This window comes from Phalangium opilio, unplaced genomic scaffold (assembly GCF_054372755.1).
Source record: "Phalangium opilio isolate 3A_F unplaced genomic scaffold, DU_Popi_V2 ptg000031l_1, whole genome shotgun sequence".
Lineage (NCBI taxonomy): Eukaryota > Metazoa > Arthropoda > Arachnida > Opiliones > Phalangiidae > Phalangium > Phalangium opilio.
The window spans coordinates 7,935,256-7,951,020 of record NW_028324158.1 but is presented as its reverse complement, the minus strand read 5'-3'; the positions used below and the strand labels follow the sequence as shown (position 1 = coordinate 7,951,020).

The 15,765-nt window shown below is 35.5% G+C and overlaps 1 protein-coding gene across 1 annotated transcript in view; it reads right to left on the bottom strand.

Annotated features, from left to right (window-relative positions):
• LOC149690392 (nose resistant to fluoxetine protein 6-like) overlaps positions 1 to 15,765 on the bottom strand; it is a 36,446-nt gene that overhangs the window by 12,794 nt on the left and 7,887 nt on the right. Inside the window, exons 2-7 of the mRNA XM_089869915.1 lie at positions 7,113 to 7,345; positions 6,504 to 6,618; positions 6,340 to 6,427; positions 5,181 to 5,272; positions 4,828 to 5,083; positions 4,641 to 4,733 (exon numbers count right to left, since the gene is read on the bottom strand). Coding sequence (XP_089726041.1) covers positions 4,641 to 4,733; positions 4,828 to 5,083; positions 5,181 to 5,272; positions 6,340 to 6,427; positions 6,504 to 6,618; positions 7,113 to 7,345 — 877 coding nt within the window. The remainder of the gene's footprint in view (positions 1 to 4,640; positions 4,734 to 4,827; positions 5,084 to 5,180; positions 5,273 to 6,339; positions 6,428 to 6,503; positions 6,619 to 7,112; positions 7,346 to 15,765) is intronic.

The window sequence follows — 15,765 nt, the reverse complement described above, 5'->3', positions numbered from 1 at the left end:
AATTTGGTACTATAGGCTATATAGCTGGGATTCTTCCATCATATTTTCTCTGGCACTATATACACTATCCCGCGGACGACCACCCTACATTTCAATTCCATCAAAGTTTTACCCCTTTAAAGGAAGAACGAAATGATCTGACAACCATTTTTCGACCTCTCTTCTTGCTACCCAAGAGAAAAGCCCGGCCACGATTTTGGAGAAACTAGATCCGGTTTTTGTTGATTGGATAAGCAGCGCCGCCTTTTATTGGTTAAATTATGTCGACTGATAATTTTGATGGTGGCAAAGGGTTGATCTCTGGGTTGACCGTTGACCTACTAAAGGTAATTTTTAAGTAGACAACGATCACGTGAACAACCGGAACTAGTTTCACCAGGAGCAGATGACAAAGGAGTCTCGGACGCTAGCTTCCACAATATAGAGGGCAATGGCACCCGCGTACGTCACAGCTGTAGCGGTATCGTTTGCCATAGACGCGCTATCAGAAATTATAGCAGACGATGCTTTTGGTGGATTATATCTGGCACCAAAGTCTGCTGGGAATTTGTTTTGTAATAACGGACTAATGGTGGCTACTGAAGTTCGTCTTATCCGATCGCGACATAAATATACACAATATAATTATACTTTATTCAAACAGCTGTAACCGTTGGTATTAAGATAAAAGATAAGACTAGGCCTAAATAGTAAATTAAGTCCAAACTAGCAGAGAAACCCAGGTAAGCCAAGGCTTAATTAACAATTTGTGCCCACTGGAATGATTGGGCTCGGGTTTTCAAATTATAAAGCAAGGTTTTAAAAGATGCCGAAACACAATCTTATGTGTTTTAGGGCCAAAATATTCCGTATGTTTTTGAATTAATTGACTGCTACAAGAGGTTGGAAACGAAATCACTGTCTCTTACTTTTTGGGTTTTAAAAGATCGCGAGTGATTTCTTTTCCCAACCTCTTGTAGCTATCATTTAATTCAAGACGAAATTAAGAAAAAATTGGCACTGAAACACATTTTAGTTTTTTAATAGTGTACATACGTTACTCGCTGGGCTTTTCATTATCAATTTTAGTCTAAAAAAAAAGATTAAAAAGCCGTTGAAATCCATTTTTAACTCTAATACTCGTTAAGCCTAGGCTAATTATAAGCAGACGATACGTATTTTTAAAGAGAGGCTCCAGACGCGATTTCCCAGATCTCCTTTCGAGACTTTGCAGCCACGCTATTGGTTGGAAAATAAAGCTCAAATTTCCTACGAGAGGGGGCACTGGCGTAATGATTTTGGTTAATAACCGTGACGTTCGCGGATCCCATTGCCCTCTACATTATGGAAGCTAGCGTCCGAGACTCCTTTGTCATCTGCTCCTGGTTTCACCAAATTAAAGTTTGTGTTCCTCCTGGTATGTTCTCTTTGTTGCTACGAACCAATGAAATCACAGTTAGAAAAAATATGTCACAATTATAAGGCGTGACGAAGGCTTCTCAAGCCCGGCCCACAATACCCACATAGAAATAAACATGGTATAAATGAGCTACAATTATTCTTATTAGCTATATGTATTCCTGGGTATAAAAATATGTCCTTCATTATAACAGTTCCAAGTTACCAAAGCGTCAAACCCTTACAAACTAAACTTTTGGGTATAAAGTGAAAAATCAGTTTCAAAAACCAAAAAATTACCCTCTTCAATAGGAAGGGTTAATATCTGCTTTTTACAGCAGTAAGTTTGAAGTAACCCTTTTAACTCTAAAATCTTTCCTTACAAACTGAACCTGCCATCCAAGAATGGGTTGAAAGTAAAAAAAAAAATCAGTAGGAAAAAATTAAAATTATACCCTTCAATAGAAAGGAGTCAAAAGGAAGGTCGACGCTTAAAGACTATGTTTGGTATAAAAGAAATCTAGTTGGATCTCTATAAATTCTTTTTGGGTACGCTGTTGGCAAAAATTGATCCGTAAGATTGTAACCTCCCACTTTAGAGGTCTTTTAATGTCCAATGGCCATGATACAATAGAGTAAAAAGGCAAGAAAGAACCAACCGAATCATTACCCCTTTCTCCCCGAGATTCATTCTGTCTTTATTTCATCTTTTCTATAGTGAACGCTTTAATCGTTGTTGGTCCATTGACTAAGAGGCAATAGATAAAGACAGAGAGACGAACGAAATCACTACGTCCTAACAAGGAGAATGTATAAGACGGGAGACAAAATGCACGTTCCTAAAACGGTACCGCTACCCCCTCACGTCAAGAGAGCGTACATTCTCGTGCATGCGTTCAAGCCTTGTTGCCTCTTTAGCTTGTTTTGTAAGTTTGAATATCCCTAGTTTCCAACAACGATCACGTGACGCGCGCCTTTACTCGCAGCACGAGTATTGCACCGACTTTTCAGGGTCTCTCTTACCCTAGCTTTGGCAATGTAAGCGGACAGGAATACCGTGTGTTCGGGGCTTTTCATGCCCATCATTCCGATTTCGATTTTTTTAAAGCAATCACTTATTTGGTGACTCCACCAGAACTAACTCTAGTTCAAACCACAAACAGGGTAAATTGACTCCGCCTCTGCTGAAGCGCGCGATGGTACTAGGGATAAATTTCCTTCTAAAGACTTAAGCTGTCTGCTGCCAGTTCTACTGTTAAGTTAATATTTATCAGTCTCGCTCAGAACTGGAGGTATGGCGTCTAGTAAAGAAATTTTTACCTCAAGCTCGCTTTTTTTTTAGCCCCTATTGTTTCACTTTTATATTATCTTATATATCCCGCACGAGTGTCCTTTCTGCCGAGATAGCTTGTTGTTTTACCTCTCCACTTTTCAGAACGTGTCTCCCCCTCTTATACATCCTCCTTGACCCTAACCTTCTCACTCTTAACACTACCACTGTATTACCTCTTTGTCAGTGGACCAACGAATACAAAAAGGGAAACGTAACTCCCACTAATTACCGACATTTCGCCAGTGTCAGTGGGTGTGGCGAGAGAAAGGATGCTTCCGAAGTTGTCCCGTCACCTTCACCTGACAAGCAGAAAGCTTCTGTGATCAGGAAAAAGGGGTGGAAAGGGAAATGACGGGTAAATCTCAGCGCCCTAAAACTTCTATATCTTTTGTTTCGATCTAGGGCTGATGTTGCTTGCTTGGTTGTTGTATATCGGTAGAATTGTTGGAAAATAACTATTATGTCAGTCCTATCCCGTATTATAGATTTTTAGTTGATACCCAACCATTTTAGTATCTAGGGAAACTGCTATTACTAGCCTATATCCTGAACCATTCCCCTTTGATTGGCTGATTAAGATTGGATGTATAAGATGTAAGCAAACTGGGTTAGAAGTCGCCGCCGCATAACAATCGAAGCAGTCTTGCGTTAATTATTTAGATTGTGATCATGGTTGGTATCTCTTGGATCCATCTTTGGGTTAGGTTAAACTAAGCGAAAAGTCTAATATGGTTAAATTGTTAAATTAAATTTTGATCTGATCTTAATGCAACGCGAGGGGACACACACTCAGAGTCTGCCATAAATTAAAGGGTTTGAACTGAGTGGAAACACTGGAAAGTGTCAACACACATTTAGTCTACAACATTTTGTGACGGAGATATGCGCTTCGAACATTGTATATTCGCTATAATTAACTGGGTTTTTGACCCATTCAAACTACTTTAGTGTGTAAACTTTCCTTTAATCGCTTGTAAACACTGTGTTTATTAGCTATAGTCCAACTTGTTTAAGTTCACTTAGAAATCGATAAGGGAATAGGAAAGGCGTTTCGCCCTTACCTAATTCGAAAATGATATCTCTAGTATAGTTGAGGGATTATTTCCCGCCAAAACCCCCCATTTTTCTTCTATATTTGGGATGTTTTTCCGCGATAAAAGAGATTTTGAGCTGGGTAATTAATTTGCATTTGTGTTTGTTGAATAGCGATCATGGAATTTCAACAGACTTCCCACACTCAATTTCTTTCTTTTATATATAAAATTCTTTTGTTACAAATTTGTCGATTTTGTAAAATGCTTTTTTAGCCTCGAGGTTAAACTTTCTGAATCAGAAAACTTGTTCAGGGTCGGCAGATTTCGTTAATGCCAGAAGGGGATAATAGAATAAGGGTGAGACTATGTATCCTCTTAATACTTTAGTTATGTAACATGACTCTTCCCAGGCTCACCCTTTTGTTTGCACTAATGCTAAAACTTCAGATGGGCATCGCGCCGTGCTAGGGTGAATTCTATAACTGTTTGGTACTAAATCATTAGCAATCAACCCACAAACCTCGTACGTATTGACGTGGGCAAAAATTCACTAGCGCATGCGCCATGGCAAATAGTTAAGCGTTAAAAGAGTAATGATGAGGGAACTATTTATCGCGTATGTGATTCGCTTCATTAACTTTTCTCCAAATGTTAATTCTGATGTTGGGAAGAATCATGATACTTTGTTGATGCTACACTTCTCTATAAGAGAAGTATTATATACTTCTAATACTTAGTATAAAGGTTCACTTTAACCTAAAGACTGACTTTGTGGGTTTCAATATGTCACCATATTTTAAAATGGTGGCCAAAAATGTAATCAAATTCGGAAATTAACGAAAAAAACAAGCAAACAACTTTCTTAAATATATACAAGATGAAATTTAAAGTCTTACCTCCAAATTCTCCTAAGTACGAATCGAGCAACTTGAAAGTTTCCCTGGTTCTTTTTAAGCGTTCTTAACGTCGTGTAACTTAGCAAAATTCCACTGCAATTAATATAAATTAAAAATAATATTTGATTAATTAAAGAGATATATATCGAAATATGGTACCAATTAAAAGAATGAATGAAGTACTTACCCTAACAAAAAGAAACTGTCGACGGAAACCCAAGCATTTACAACAACGCCAAAAGACACGAATTCCGTAAAGTTGATAATTTCCATGATCTTTCCGACCGAGTTTTCGTTCTGGAAAGCGTACGTGTGTACCAAAATGATCCATAAGGTACTTAAAACGCGTACACCGTCCATCGCTTTTAACGATTTGGTCTCTCCCATTAAGGTCTTGTAGTTAGTCTCTACCGAGAAACAGTCGCAGACTCGCAATATTTCGTCTTTAATTAAGTAGGGGGAAATTAAGTTTTAATGGCTGCTTATAGTATAAAACATGTGCTGTAGTTTATTAAGCATCAATGATGTAGTGGTACTTACGAACTACTCCGCTGCCACTTTTCTCCATTTCGCATAGCCGCGTCACGACCGTGCCGATAAGTACCAAAAGTAGTAGGAATCCAATGACAGACCTGAAAAAGATTTACGAATACTTTTACCTTCGTAATTTATTAAGTGTTGAGTTCGCCGCGAGCTTGTATTATAGTACAAATTGTACTCAGACGACACTGTAATTGAACTGAGTTTCAAGCTTCGGAAACGGTACACAGTACCGATTTTGGGTGTTTGGGGGTTTACGCTATTGATACTCAATCGTTGTGTAATTAACATAATTGTACAACTTCGCGTGAAATGTAACGTTTTCACACTACTGGTACAAACTAGTTCTATAAATCGCACTCAGCTTAAAGGCCGGGAAACGGCGAAAAGGGTTCTTGTCAAACTGAAAACCGTGCATTGAACTAACAATGGGCGACCGTGCTTCAAACTTTTTAGGGGTTCTTGTCAAACTGAAAGCCGTGCAAAGCGGTTCTTGTCAAACTGAAGATAAACAATGGACAGTCTCTTAAATGGGGGATGCAAAAAGTCGGGGAAACAAAATTTAAGAGACTGTCCATTGTTTATCTTCAGTTTGACAAGAACTGCTTTGCACGGCTTTCAGTTTGACAAGAACCCCTAAAAAGTTTGAAGCACGGTCGCCCATTGTTAGTTCGATGCACGGTTTTCAGTTTGACAAGAACCCTTTTCGCCGTTTCCCGGCCTTTAATGAGAACTTTCCAACGAGTAGGTAGACTGCTAGTTTTGCGTTATGTTTATGGAATTTAGCCAATAGGGAGCTAACAACTGGCTAGGGGGAAGAGATAGTCTGACGTCACGCAGCCCCTCTCTGGTCGGAATTTTTGCGCGTAGAATACAGTTTCCAACCGTTAAGGGGATGAAACTCCAGTAAGAGATTGAAGGGTGTGACGTTTCAGGGTCAGAACTGTTAGCCCCCTATTGGTACTCACGCGATGTAACTACAGCACTCGTTATGTAAATGTAAGTAATTCTATGACACTAGCTAAAGATGATATTTTCTATGGATAAGATTGAAGAATGCAACTTCGCGTTAAGTATGATAGATTTACACAATTGGTACTCGCGCGAAGTAACTACGAACACTGGTGTTCTGAACTTCCCAACTGAAGTAAACACTTACAGTATACTGATTTGCAGTGTCGAGAATTCCCATGGTTCCTTCACTTGACAAAAAGGCACCGTTACATTAAACATACTGTCTTTGGATACTGTAATTAAATAACAAAATGGAGTTAATTATACATCTGTTAGTACGTGTGTAAATATTTACAATATAACACTTACTATGTGTGGCAATATTTTCAATATCTTGCCGGCTACAAGTCGAAGGTACGCAAATTCCGATACGGATTAATACGCGATAGAAAAATGGGGCTTTTTTCGACAAGTCCATGAAGACCTAGCAAGTAATTTTAGTATATATCAGAAGGGGATAATAGAAGAAGGATGACACTCTGTATCCTCTTAATACTTTAGTTATGTAACATGACTCCTCCCAGGTTCATGCACCGTTTTGTTTGCTCTCCCACTCATCAAACTTCAGATGGGTAACTATCGCACCGTGCTAGGGTGAATTCTATAACTGTTTGGTATTTTCTAAATCCTCAGCAATCAACCCACAAACCTTGATTGTCTTGACGTGGGACAAAAATTCACAAAAGCATGCATGCGCCTTGGCAAATTAAGCGCTAATAGAGTAATGATAAGGGAACTATTTATCGCGTATATGTGATTCGGTTTAGTAACCTTGCTCCAAATGGTTTGATGATGTTGGGTAGGAAGAATCATGTTACAATCACCCCGCTTTGTGGATGGTACACTTCTCTCGAAGAGAAGTATTATATACTTCTGGTTATATCAGAAGTTTAATGTAGTAATTTATGATGTACTTACGGAGTCTTTGGCTGTGTAATTGGCCAAATCAAGAATTTGGTGGTGAAAAGTGACTTGGAACGGTTTCTTGGGCAAAACGGGGACAGCGTTGACCGCGCAGTATTGTCCTTGGAATACTTCCTTCTTGCTGTATTCGTCCACGTTCTTCACCATGAAACATTGGTCCATGTTACCAAGATCCGTTAGAGACCCTTCCAATAGACCAGCAGGGGGTTTACCAGATGCGTCCAGCACTAATAGAAAATACATTCAAAACATGAATTATATTAAATTAATTTCAAGCCCTTAACTAAATGTTGTAGACCCAAATGTTCTTTGTTGAAATTGTACACTCAGTTTGACCCTGAAAGCACACGGTTTAATTTATGGTACATACTTATCATAACATTCATTATTTTATATTATCTTTCATTAAATTTATACCCGACGCTTAAAATTGTTCGTGACTATTATTTAAATGTTTCATTAGCATTTAAATTATAGCTTTCTGCTTTCATACATGTCACTTAATTCCTTGGCATAATATATTTGAAAATTATGCAAAAACACCTATTGCGCAAAAGGGAAATTTTCTTTAACTTCAATTTGAATATTATTGCAAAGTTTTAACGACTTTATCATGCCACTTCAATTATTATGTTTTATTTGCTTCTACTTAAACCATCATTACAATGCTTGGCAGGATTGTATTTGAAAATAACACGTTAAAAGCAAGTTCAATTTGGTATTAAGCCAAGTTGAAACGCTTTAACCTACCACTTATTTAAGATAATTTAAATGCTTGTTAAACACTCAAATTACAGCTTACAAATTTATGATACTCCATATGATTAGTTTTTAATAATGATTTGTTCTAAAATTTAGGCATTATTTAATAACAGCGTACCAAGAAGTGGTTTTGAGTGTTAATTTGAACATAATGATTTTACGATGACGTACTAGATAGTGTTCATGGCTTAAGGGATTATTTCCAAATTAATTGCTGACGAATTAATAAATTAATATAATTTTTTTGAATGAAAATTAAGCGTAATTATTATAGAATTAATTTCTAACGGCTTGGAGACTTTATTCTGAATTAATTGCTTGCTCATTAATAAATTATATTATTTTTAATCAATGAAAATTAAGCGTAATTATAATAGAATAAATTTTCCAACTGGAAAATTTTCAAGTAAGGAATGTCTGGGATGTTAATACAGGTTAACATCTTAGTCCTTGTTTGAATATTAATTTAAAGCTGAATCTAAGTATCTAGTTAATTTAATACTAAGTTTCGGTTCTGATAAATAAAAAAAACTTCTCAGAAAGGCAGGTGGGGTTTTCCCCGATACATTGATTCAACGCTGATTTTTTTGTAACTAGTAAACTTAAGTTATAACATATAATTATTAATGGTTTTGGTTTTATTTAAAAATAATCTTAAAAAAAAAGTTAAGTTTTCCTCGATACAAATACTAAATTATTTTGTAATCTAACAACGAAAACAGTTATTTTAAAACATTGATTGTTTTTGTCTCTTAATTTTATTGTAGTTATGTTAGTAATATATTATAGTATAGAATTATTAGAAAAACCCGTTAATACGCTACACGCATTAATGCGCATTTTAGACTAAATTTTAAGTAAACCACTTTGAACTTATGATGTTTAACAAGCACATCAATAATATTAAAAATTAAATAATACTTCTGTAACAGTTATTTGAACTTTTTAAATATACCCTCCTATTATCATATTAAAATTATATAGAACTTTTTGCAAAAATCTTTAATATTAATTCGAATTGTAATTTTAAGTAACCTTGACACTAATGACGTTTAAAAAAGTCTGGATAATCTTGAAAAATAAATAATATTCCAGTAACAGTTATTAAAACCTTTTTCTAATGTATCCCCCTATTATCATGTAAATCATATAGAATTTTTTCCAATTTGTAGACTGTAATTTTAAGTAACCTTGAAACTAAAGACGCTTAAAAAACAGTCTGGAAAATTTAAGTAATGGCTAAATTGATGGTCTTTGACATCATACTAATTTGAATATTCGAAGCTGGCTTAACTATTTGCCAAGACGCGTGCGCTTGTGAATTTTTGTCCCGGGTCAAGACTATCAAGGTTTGTGGCTTGATTGCTGGGGATTTAGTACCGAACAGTTATAGAATTCACCCTAGCATTGTGCGATGTCCATCTGAAATTTGATGAGTAGGAGAGCAAACAAAAAAGGTGCATGAGCCTGGGAAGAATCATGTTACATAACTAAAGTATTAAGAGTGTCATCCTTCTATTATCTCCTTCTGGTTCTATTGAAATTTTAAAATATCCCTGAAACTTTAAGACAAACCTGGTATTGTCCAGGTTGCGTACGCACCCTGATTCAGTACATTAATAATCGCCAGACATCGAGGCGTATTTCACCCTCCCTTTCCCGGAAAAAGGGGCCCATATAGTCAAGTTTGAGGAGTGATTTTGATTAATCTGGCGTGAATGCGATTTTTCGACGCATATCCGACTCGAAGCCAAGGCCGATCCGATGATTTTTCATTCCATTTATCATATAAATTAGAAGCAATGGCTCCAAAGGCATCGATTGGAAACTAGAAGTGTATCGAACCTTCATGCCTAAGCAAATACTTATATAGACTCCCCGCCTTTGAACTCTATTGCTTAACTTTCCGTAAATACAATCAGACCGTGTCCAAAAGGGCAAACCAAAAACCAAAGCCAAGTGTAAGTACACATTGCATTGGGTCTTCTTCCCCCTAAGTTTGACGGAATCGGTTTTACTAGCTTTGTAGAAAAGAGAGCATTTTGGCCTTTGCACAGGGGGTAGAACAGTTGTCCTTATTCTCAAGTTTGTTTTTACGTTGCTTAAAAGGGTTAGGGAATCTTGTTTTTAATCGAAAGAGCGCTTTAAATAATGAATATATCAATTGGAACCATGTTTCTATCTACAATATTAAAGAAGATACAAGCAATTTAGTTTCAGTAATGGGCACTGCTCGTTAGACTTTCCCGCAAAGCACTGGGGAGTGCCCCTCCCTATTGGGCGACTCCGTCAGGTGGTACTAGGCGTCCAATAGGGAAGCCTAAATCGTTGTGTCCATTACGGAAACTTAATTGCTTGTATCTTCTTTAATATTGTAGATAGAAACATGGTTCCAATTGATAAATTCACTATTTCTCGATTAATAAAAAGGAACAAATTGTAGCTTAAAACGTATACAAAGTAGAAAACTATGTCTAGTATCCCACCCCTTTGATTCAGACTGCGGTTTTAAGTCCCGTTAAATCGAAATTTATTGGAAAAGTTGTCAGATGGAAAGATGAAAATTATTGGGCCACTTTTGAGATGCCTAAAAGACCGTCGTTACATAATAAAGCGTTTAATATTGAATTTGCACGGTTTTCTATACCGATAATATGCAACATTAGAGGCCTTTACAACTGCGTAGAGGTGTGTACTCGTAGTTGAGTGTAAAGTAATTTTAAGTTGCGAAAAGTAATTTAAAGTTGAAAGTTCCCATTTTGTTTCAATATTAATAATTTTAAAGGAAAATTTCAGGTAAAGTAATATTAAACCTTGAAAGAACGGCCTTTCCCTAAATAGAAAATTAAAAATAGTAATAAATTAATTAGAAATAAATGGTCTCTTATTAAAAAATAACTGGCATTTAATTACTCTTGAAAACAAGGACTACTGTTTGGTTTAGTAGCGTCTGCTAAATCGAACCTCTTACGGAATTGGTTAAATTCTCACAGACTGAGAGGTTAAGGGTAAGAGGTTCGGGCTAGCAGACGCCATTGAAGTAATAGCAACGCAGTAGTCCTGGTTTTTAAGACTAATTAAATTCTAATTATTTAGTAAGAGATCATTTCTCTTTTATGTATCTTTCCTTTTATATTTAGAAAAAGTCTTCTCTTTTAATGTATAATGTTATGTTGCCTGAACTTTATCTTTAATTTTAAACTAGAGTGGTACGTGTTAATAGGGTCAAAAGTAATTGCACAATAGCCTTACACCTAACTTTGAGATTTCATGTTTTAATAAAATGATTGGCACACCCCAGTTTTCGACGTCGACGTTTCAAATTACAGGATCGATCGCGTTAATTCTTATAGCAACGGATTTAATGAAAATGCTTAATACGGACTAGGCCTACTAAATACAAACGGAATACTATAATTAATAATAATTTCCAGTCACTTTGGTTTCTGATAAGTCTGGAATGATATATTAAGGGGGATGTTCTTTGGGAAATCAATTTTGAGTCGAAAATGTAACTTCTATCTCCATTTTGCCATAAGGGACACTGTTTTCGAGTTATGATTAGATGTGTGTTTTAGGGATGACCCCTTAAATTATAAATCATCGTCTTTCAGTTTCTTAATTAAATATAAGGGGTCATCCGTAAAATACTCTGGACAATCTTAACTTGTCGCAAAACATTTTCGACTCAAAATTGTCATAAGAATATCCCCCTTAATTTATGCCTGACTTAGCAGAAACACCCTGTATATATTGCCAATTTAACACGATATTTGCGTATTCTCTATATTTTAACTATCTCTCAATTTCTCTGCTATTTTGGCAACGTTTTTGTAACATTTTTCTTGGTACAGAGCCAGAGAATATTATTATCCCTTGTAAAGACTAAAGACACAATATTATCTTTTAATTATTTCTTATTACGCTTTTATTTTCTTTAGTTTGCAATAATTTTGTGGCTTGCACTCTTGAGAAACTATCATATTCTATAGCCCTTATGTTTCCCAAATTAATCTATATTTGCGCAATTACCATTTTAGACTCAAAACTGAAAATTCCCCTTAGAAACCCATTGCACTTCTGTTCTACCACCATTTTTTAGAACATTATGTAATACTAATATACTGCTTTCTATATTTTATATTATAATAACTCTGCATCACAACATTTGTTCGCTATTAATGCTAGCATGCAACAAAATACTTAAAATCAATAGAAATAATAAGTAAAAAAATTTGTAGTAAAATTCAAGTAATTCCTGGGTTAACGACCGAGGTAGCAACCAAGTTTACGGAAAACATATCACTTCCTTACCGGCACATTAAAAAATAACCCCACATTTTTTCCCAGCACGTTTAAATTGCCGGTATCAAATAAGATATATATTTTTTACAAAGAAAAATAACTTAGATAGCTTAAACGACATTTTTTCTTTAAAATCTATTGTAGAATTTAGATTATAAATTTGAAGTTGCAAACTTCCTCCGAATGATATTCTAGAATATTCATAACATAAGAATGACGTTATTATTGGTCATAAAACAAGTAATAATTATACGGATTATTTTGGGTCACGTTTTAATCCTACTAAAGCTTAAGATAGCTAGCTAGCTAGTTAATTCCCGCGTTTCTTTCCTGGATATCTATTTATAAGTTGAAATATATAGTTTATTATTGAGTTGAAATTTAGAATAACAAGCTGCGGGCTTCGAGAGAGGTCGGACACTTTACTCTTGCTATAAATACAGGGAAGGGACACTTGACAGTACTTAATTAATAAAGCGATGGTATACCGTTTAAGTGGGTATTAAGTTTTTATTGGCTATGTTTAGAATTGAAAGACGTGAGCAGCATAAAAACAGACTTGAGTGTGTGTAGGAAATTTACTAAATCTGGTTTGTTTTTTTAATGGTTCTTTTTTTTTGGAAAAATTCTAGGTCGCCGTTTTATTGGTGATAGGCCCTCAATATCTTACAAGTCTAGTTATTATTTTATTCTTTTTCTACTCGTTTTTTATGTGTCATCAATTAAAATACCTTTTAACTAGTTCACTAAACCATAGGGTGTACAATTTTACAAATGTACTTTCGATTATTTGAATGAATGTTATCTTTGTGTGTTTGGCTATTTGGGCGTTTTGAAGAATGAGTCTTTGAGAATGAGGACTTTAGGAAGGAAGGAAGGGTCGAGTGCTATTGTTAGGAGAAAATATTCCGAATGAATGGAATAACTCGGGAAATGGGAATAACTTTCTCTTACAAAAACTAGACTTCTTTATGATTATCTATATCGTAATTTGGAGGCAATACGAGTTATCTGTAAACTTCAACAAATGTTCGAAAAAAATCAAAATTCTTCAGTTGAAATATTAGAATTGTTTGTAAAGCCGGAAATGGACCAACTTCCGGATGTTTCGGTTTCATATCCGGACGCCATTTTTAAAATATGGCGGAGGTATATTAAAACTAACACTATACTGCACAAAATGCATGTGGAATCGGTTGTAACGCACGGACCTTATTTTTAGAGGAAAGGTTTTTCCAATTCTGCAATGACATAAATTTACAAAACGGCCGCGTAGTTTTGGTTTTAGTGTGTAGAAAAGTGTTGCCAGTCTGCATTTGTGAGTGCAATTCAACCGCTATCTGCATACAACAGACTGAAAATCTTGTACAATTCGGTTCGGTTCAGTAATTACCATTCAGTTCCAAACCTGCATTCAGGAAGAAGATACCTTCCATCTCGTTTTTGGCGCCTGCGCCGTAGTCTCTTTGTATCATGACAGTGCATGCGCAGAGACGGATAGCAACCCCCTTATATGTCCTTATACGGAAGGTTGCCTACCCCTTTTTTACATCGAAAAGGTCTATTTACCCTATTTTCTTTGAAACTACTAAAGTTTTCAGTATTTCCAGATAAAACATTTGCCCTCCAAAGTAACTATACCCTTTTTTTGTAAAGTTCCATTTTCAAAGTACCTTCGCTTCTCTAGGCTTTTTTTCAAAACGAAAAAATTACCTTTTTGCCCATAAATTTTTAAAAGCGGGGAACTTTCGGGAAAGGTACCGATATTCCGTTCTCGCTTGACATTAGAAGCTACTGAATATTTTAAACCAGCACCGAAACTTCTGTAGAATCTGTACATATAGCTTTAAGGCTTATACTATTCGTAGTGGGCATACACACCTAGGAAGAGTTTATAATTTAGAGTATATCTCTTTCAAAGGTATGCCTTACCTTTTCTAAATTCACAAACGATACAGGGCGTTTCTGATAAGCAAGTCTGGCATACATTAAAGAGTGTGTTCTTAGGGTTAAGATCAGTGGACAGTGAGTGAATGCCAAAGCAATGAATGGGGTCACAACCTTTAATTACTTAGATATGGGTTCCCAAAGATTGACTGGCTAGTATAAACACAAGGAAATCGTCCCACATGTTTGACCCAAGAACACAAAAACTTCCATTTATGGTACACTTATCAGAAACAGGCTGTATATTATAATGGACTAGTGACAGCCCATGTTATTTGCCCATAGACCTTAATACAGTCAAAGCTGTTAAACTGCCATTTCTCTATAATCACAAGAATACTGTAACCGCTATGCGAAGAGTTCGGCATACTTAAGTATTATCTCTTGGAGAAAATAAAGCCATTGGAAAGGGAATTTAATATTTGTTTAAGCGCACCTAATTATTAATTAAATAAATAAATTGTTTCTGTTTGATCAAGAGTTAGTCAGTGAAAGGTCATACGACAATTGAGAACGAAAATTCGAAAATTTTTGCTAATAAGGTTAAATGTTGTTTCCCAAAACCTTTCCCTTACAGTTCGTTAACTATTCATTTAAATTAGAAGCTCTTGGAAATTTTAGTGGAAACTTTACAAAAATATAAACATCTTAATTACTTTTAAAATAAACACTATATCTCTTTGAAGTCTCTTATTGAACGTACTTAACTCTAATTCACAATCTAAGTGAAACTAAATAACATGTCTGTACTGTTAGTGTGATTATACTTCAGTAGATAAGTTAATTTAATTTAATTTCGTTTAATTTGGCAAAATAATCGATAGTTCAAGTTACAGTTGTCATAATATTTTAACACTTGATTCATTGGTTTAAACCCTTGACCGCATTATTAAAATTTATGGAGAAACTTTTCTTATTCATTTAACCTCAGTATGTTTCCTTTTCGATAAAACTTACAAAGAAAGCAATTTATAAATTCAAAATAATTCAATAGATCATTCAAAGTATAGTGGCGCAACTAATTTTTAAGTAACAACATTCGAATTAACTAAACCTCGATTTCGTAGGGGAACAACAACTTTTGCCAGTTACCTGTCAATTTTGACCAAACACTCGACAACGTTCAATTACTTCACTAGGTCAAATACAACCACCTTCTCGGCGTTTGAAACAAGTCCTCACACTTACTTCTAATTCAAGTTTTAGGGTTTAAAGAATGGTTCTAATACAAGGGGTCAGTCACTCTGTGCTTTGATTTCACAATATTACCTAACAGAATATGAGTTATTTATATTTTATTTCTTGTTCTCCATTAAATTTATCACTAATTTTTAAATGTACAAAAGCGTATGTAGCCTGATCTTCTCTCCTCTCTAAAGCCAGGTTCACACAACACGATTTCTTAGAAAAATTCTGTGCTTAACCGGGCTTGATTCTGTTCAAACTATGCGGTAAAACCTCAAAATGGCTGCCAGAGTATGGGGCAAGAAACACAGTAACTATGGGTGTGACACAAAAGGTCACGAAGTGACCACAAACCGTTCGTCCACTTTGATAATGTCGTGAACAATTAAAACGTAGCAAGTAGTCTAGTGTTTGACTATACCTTGTTGTCTTAAGATGGATCATTGAT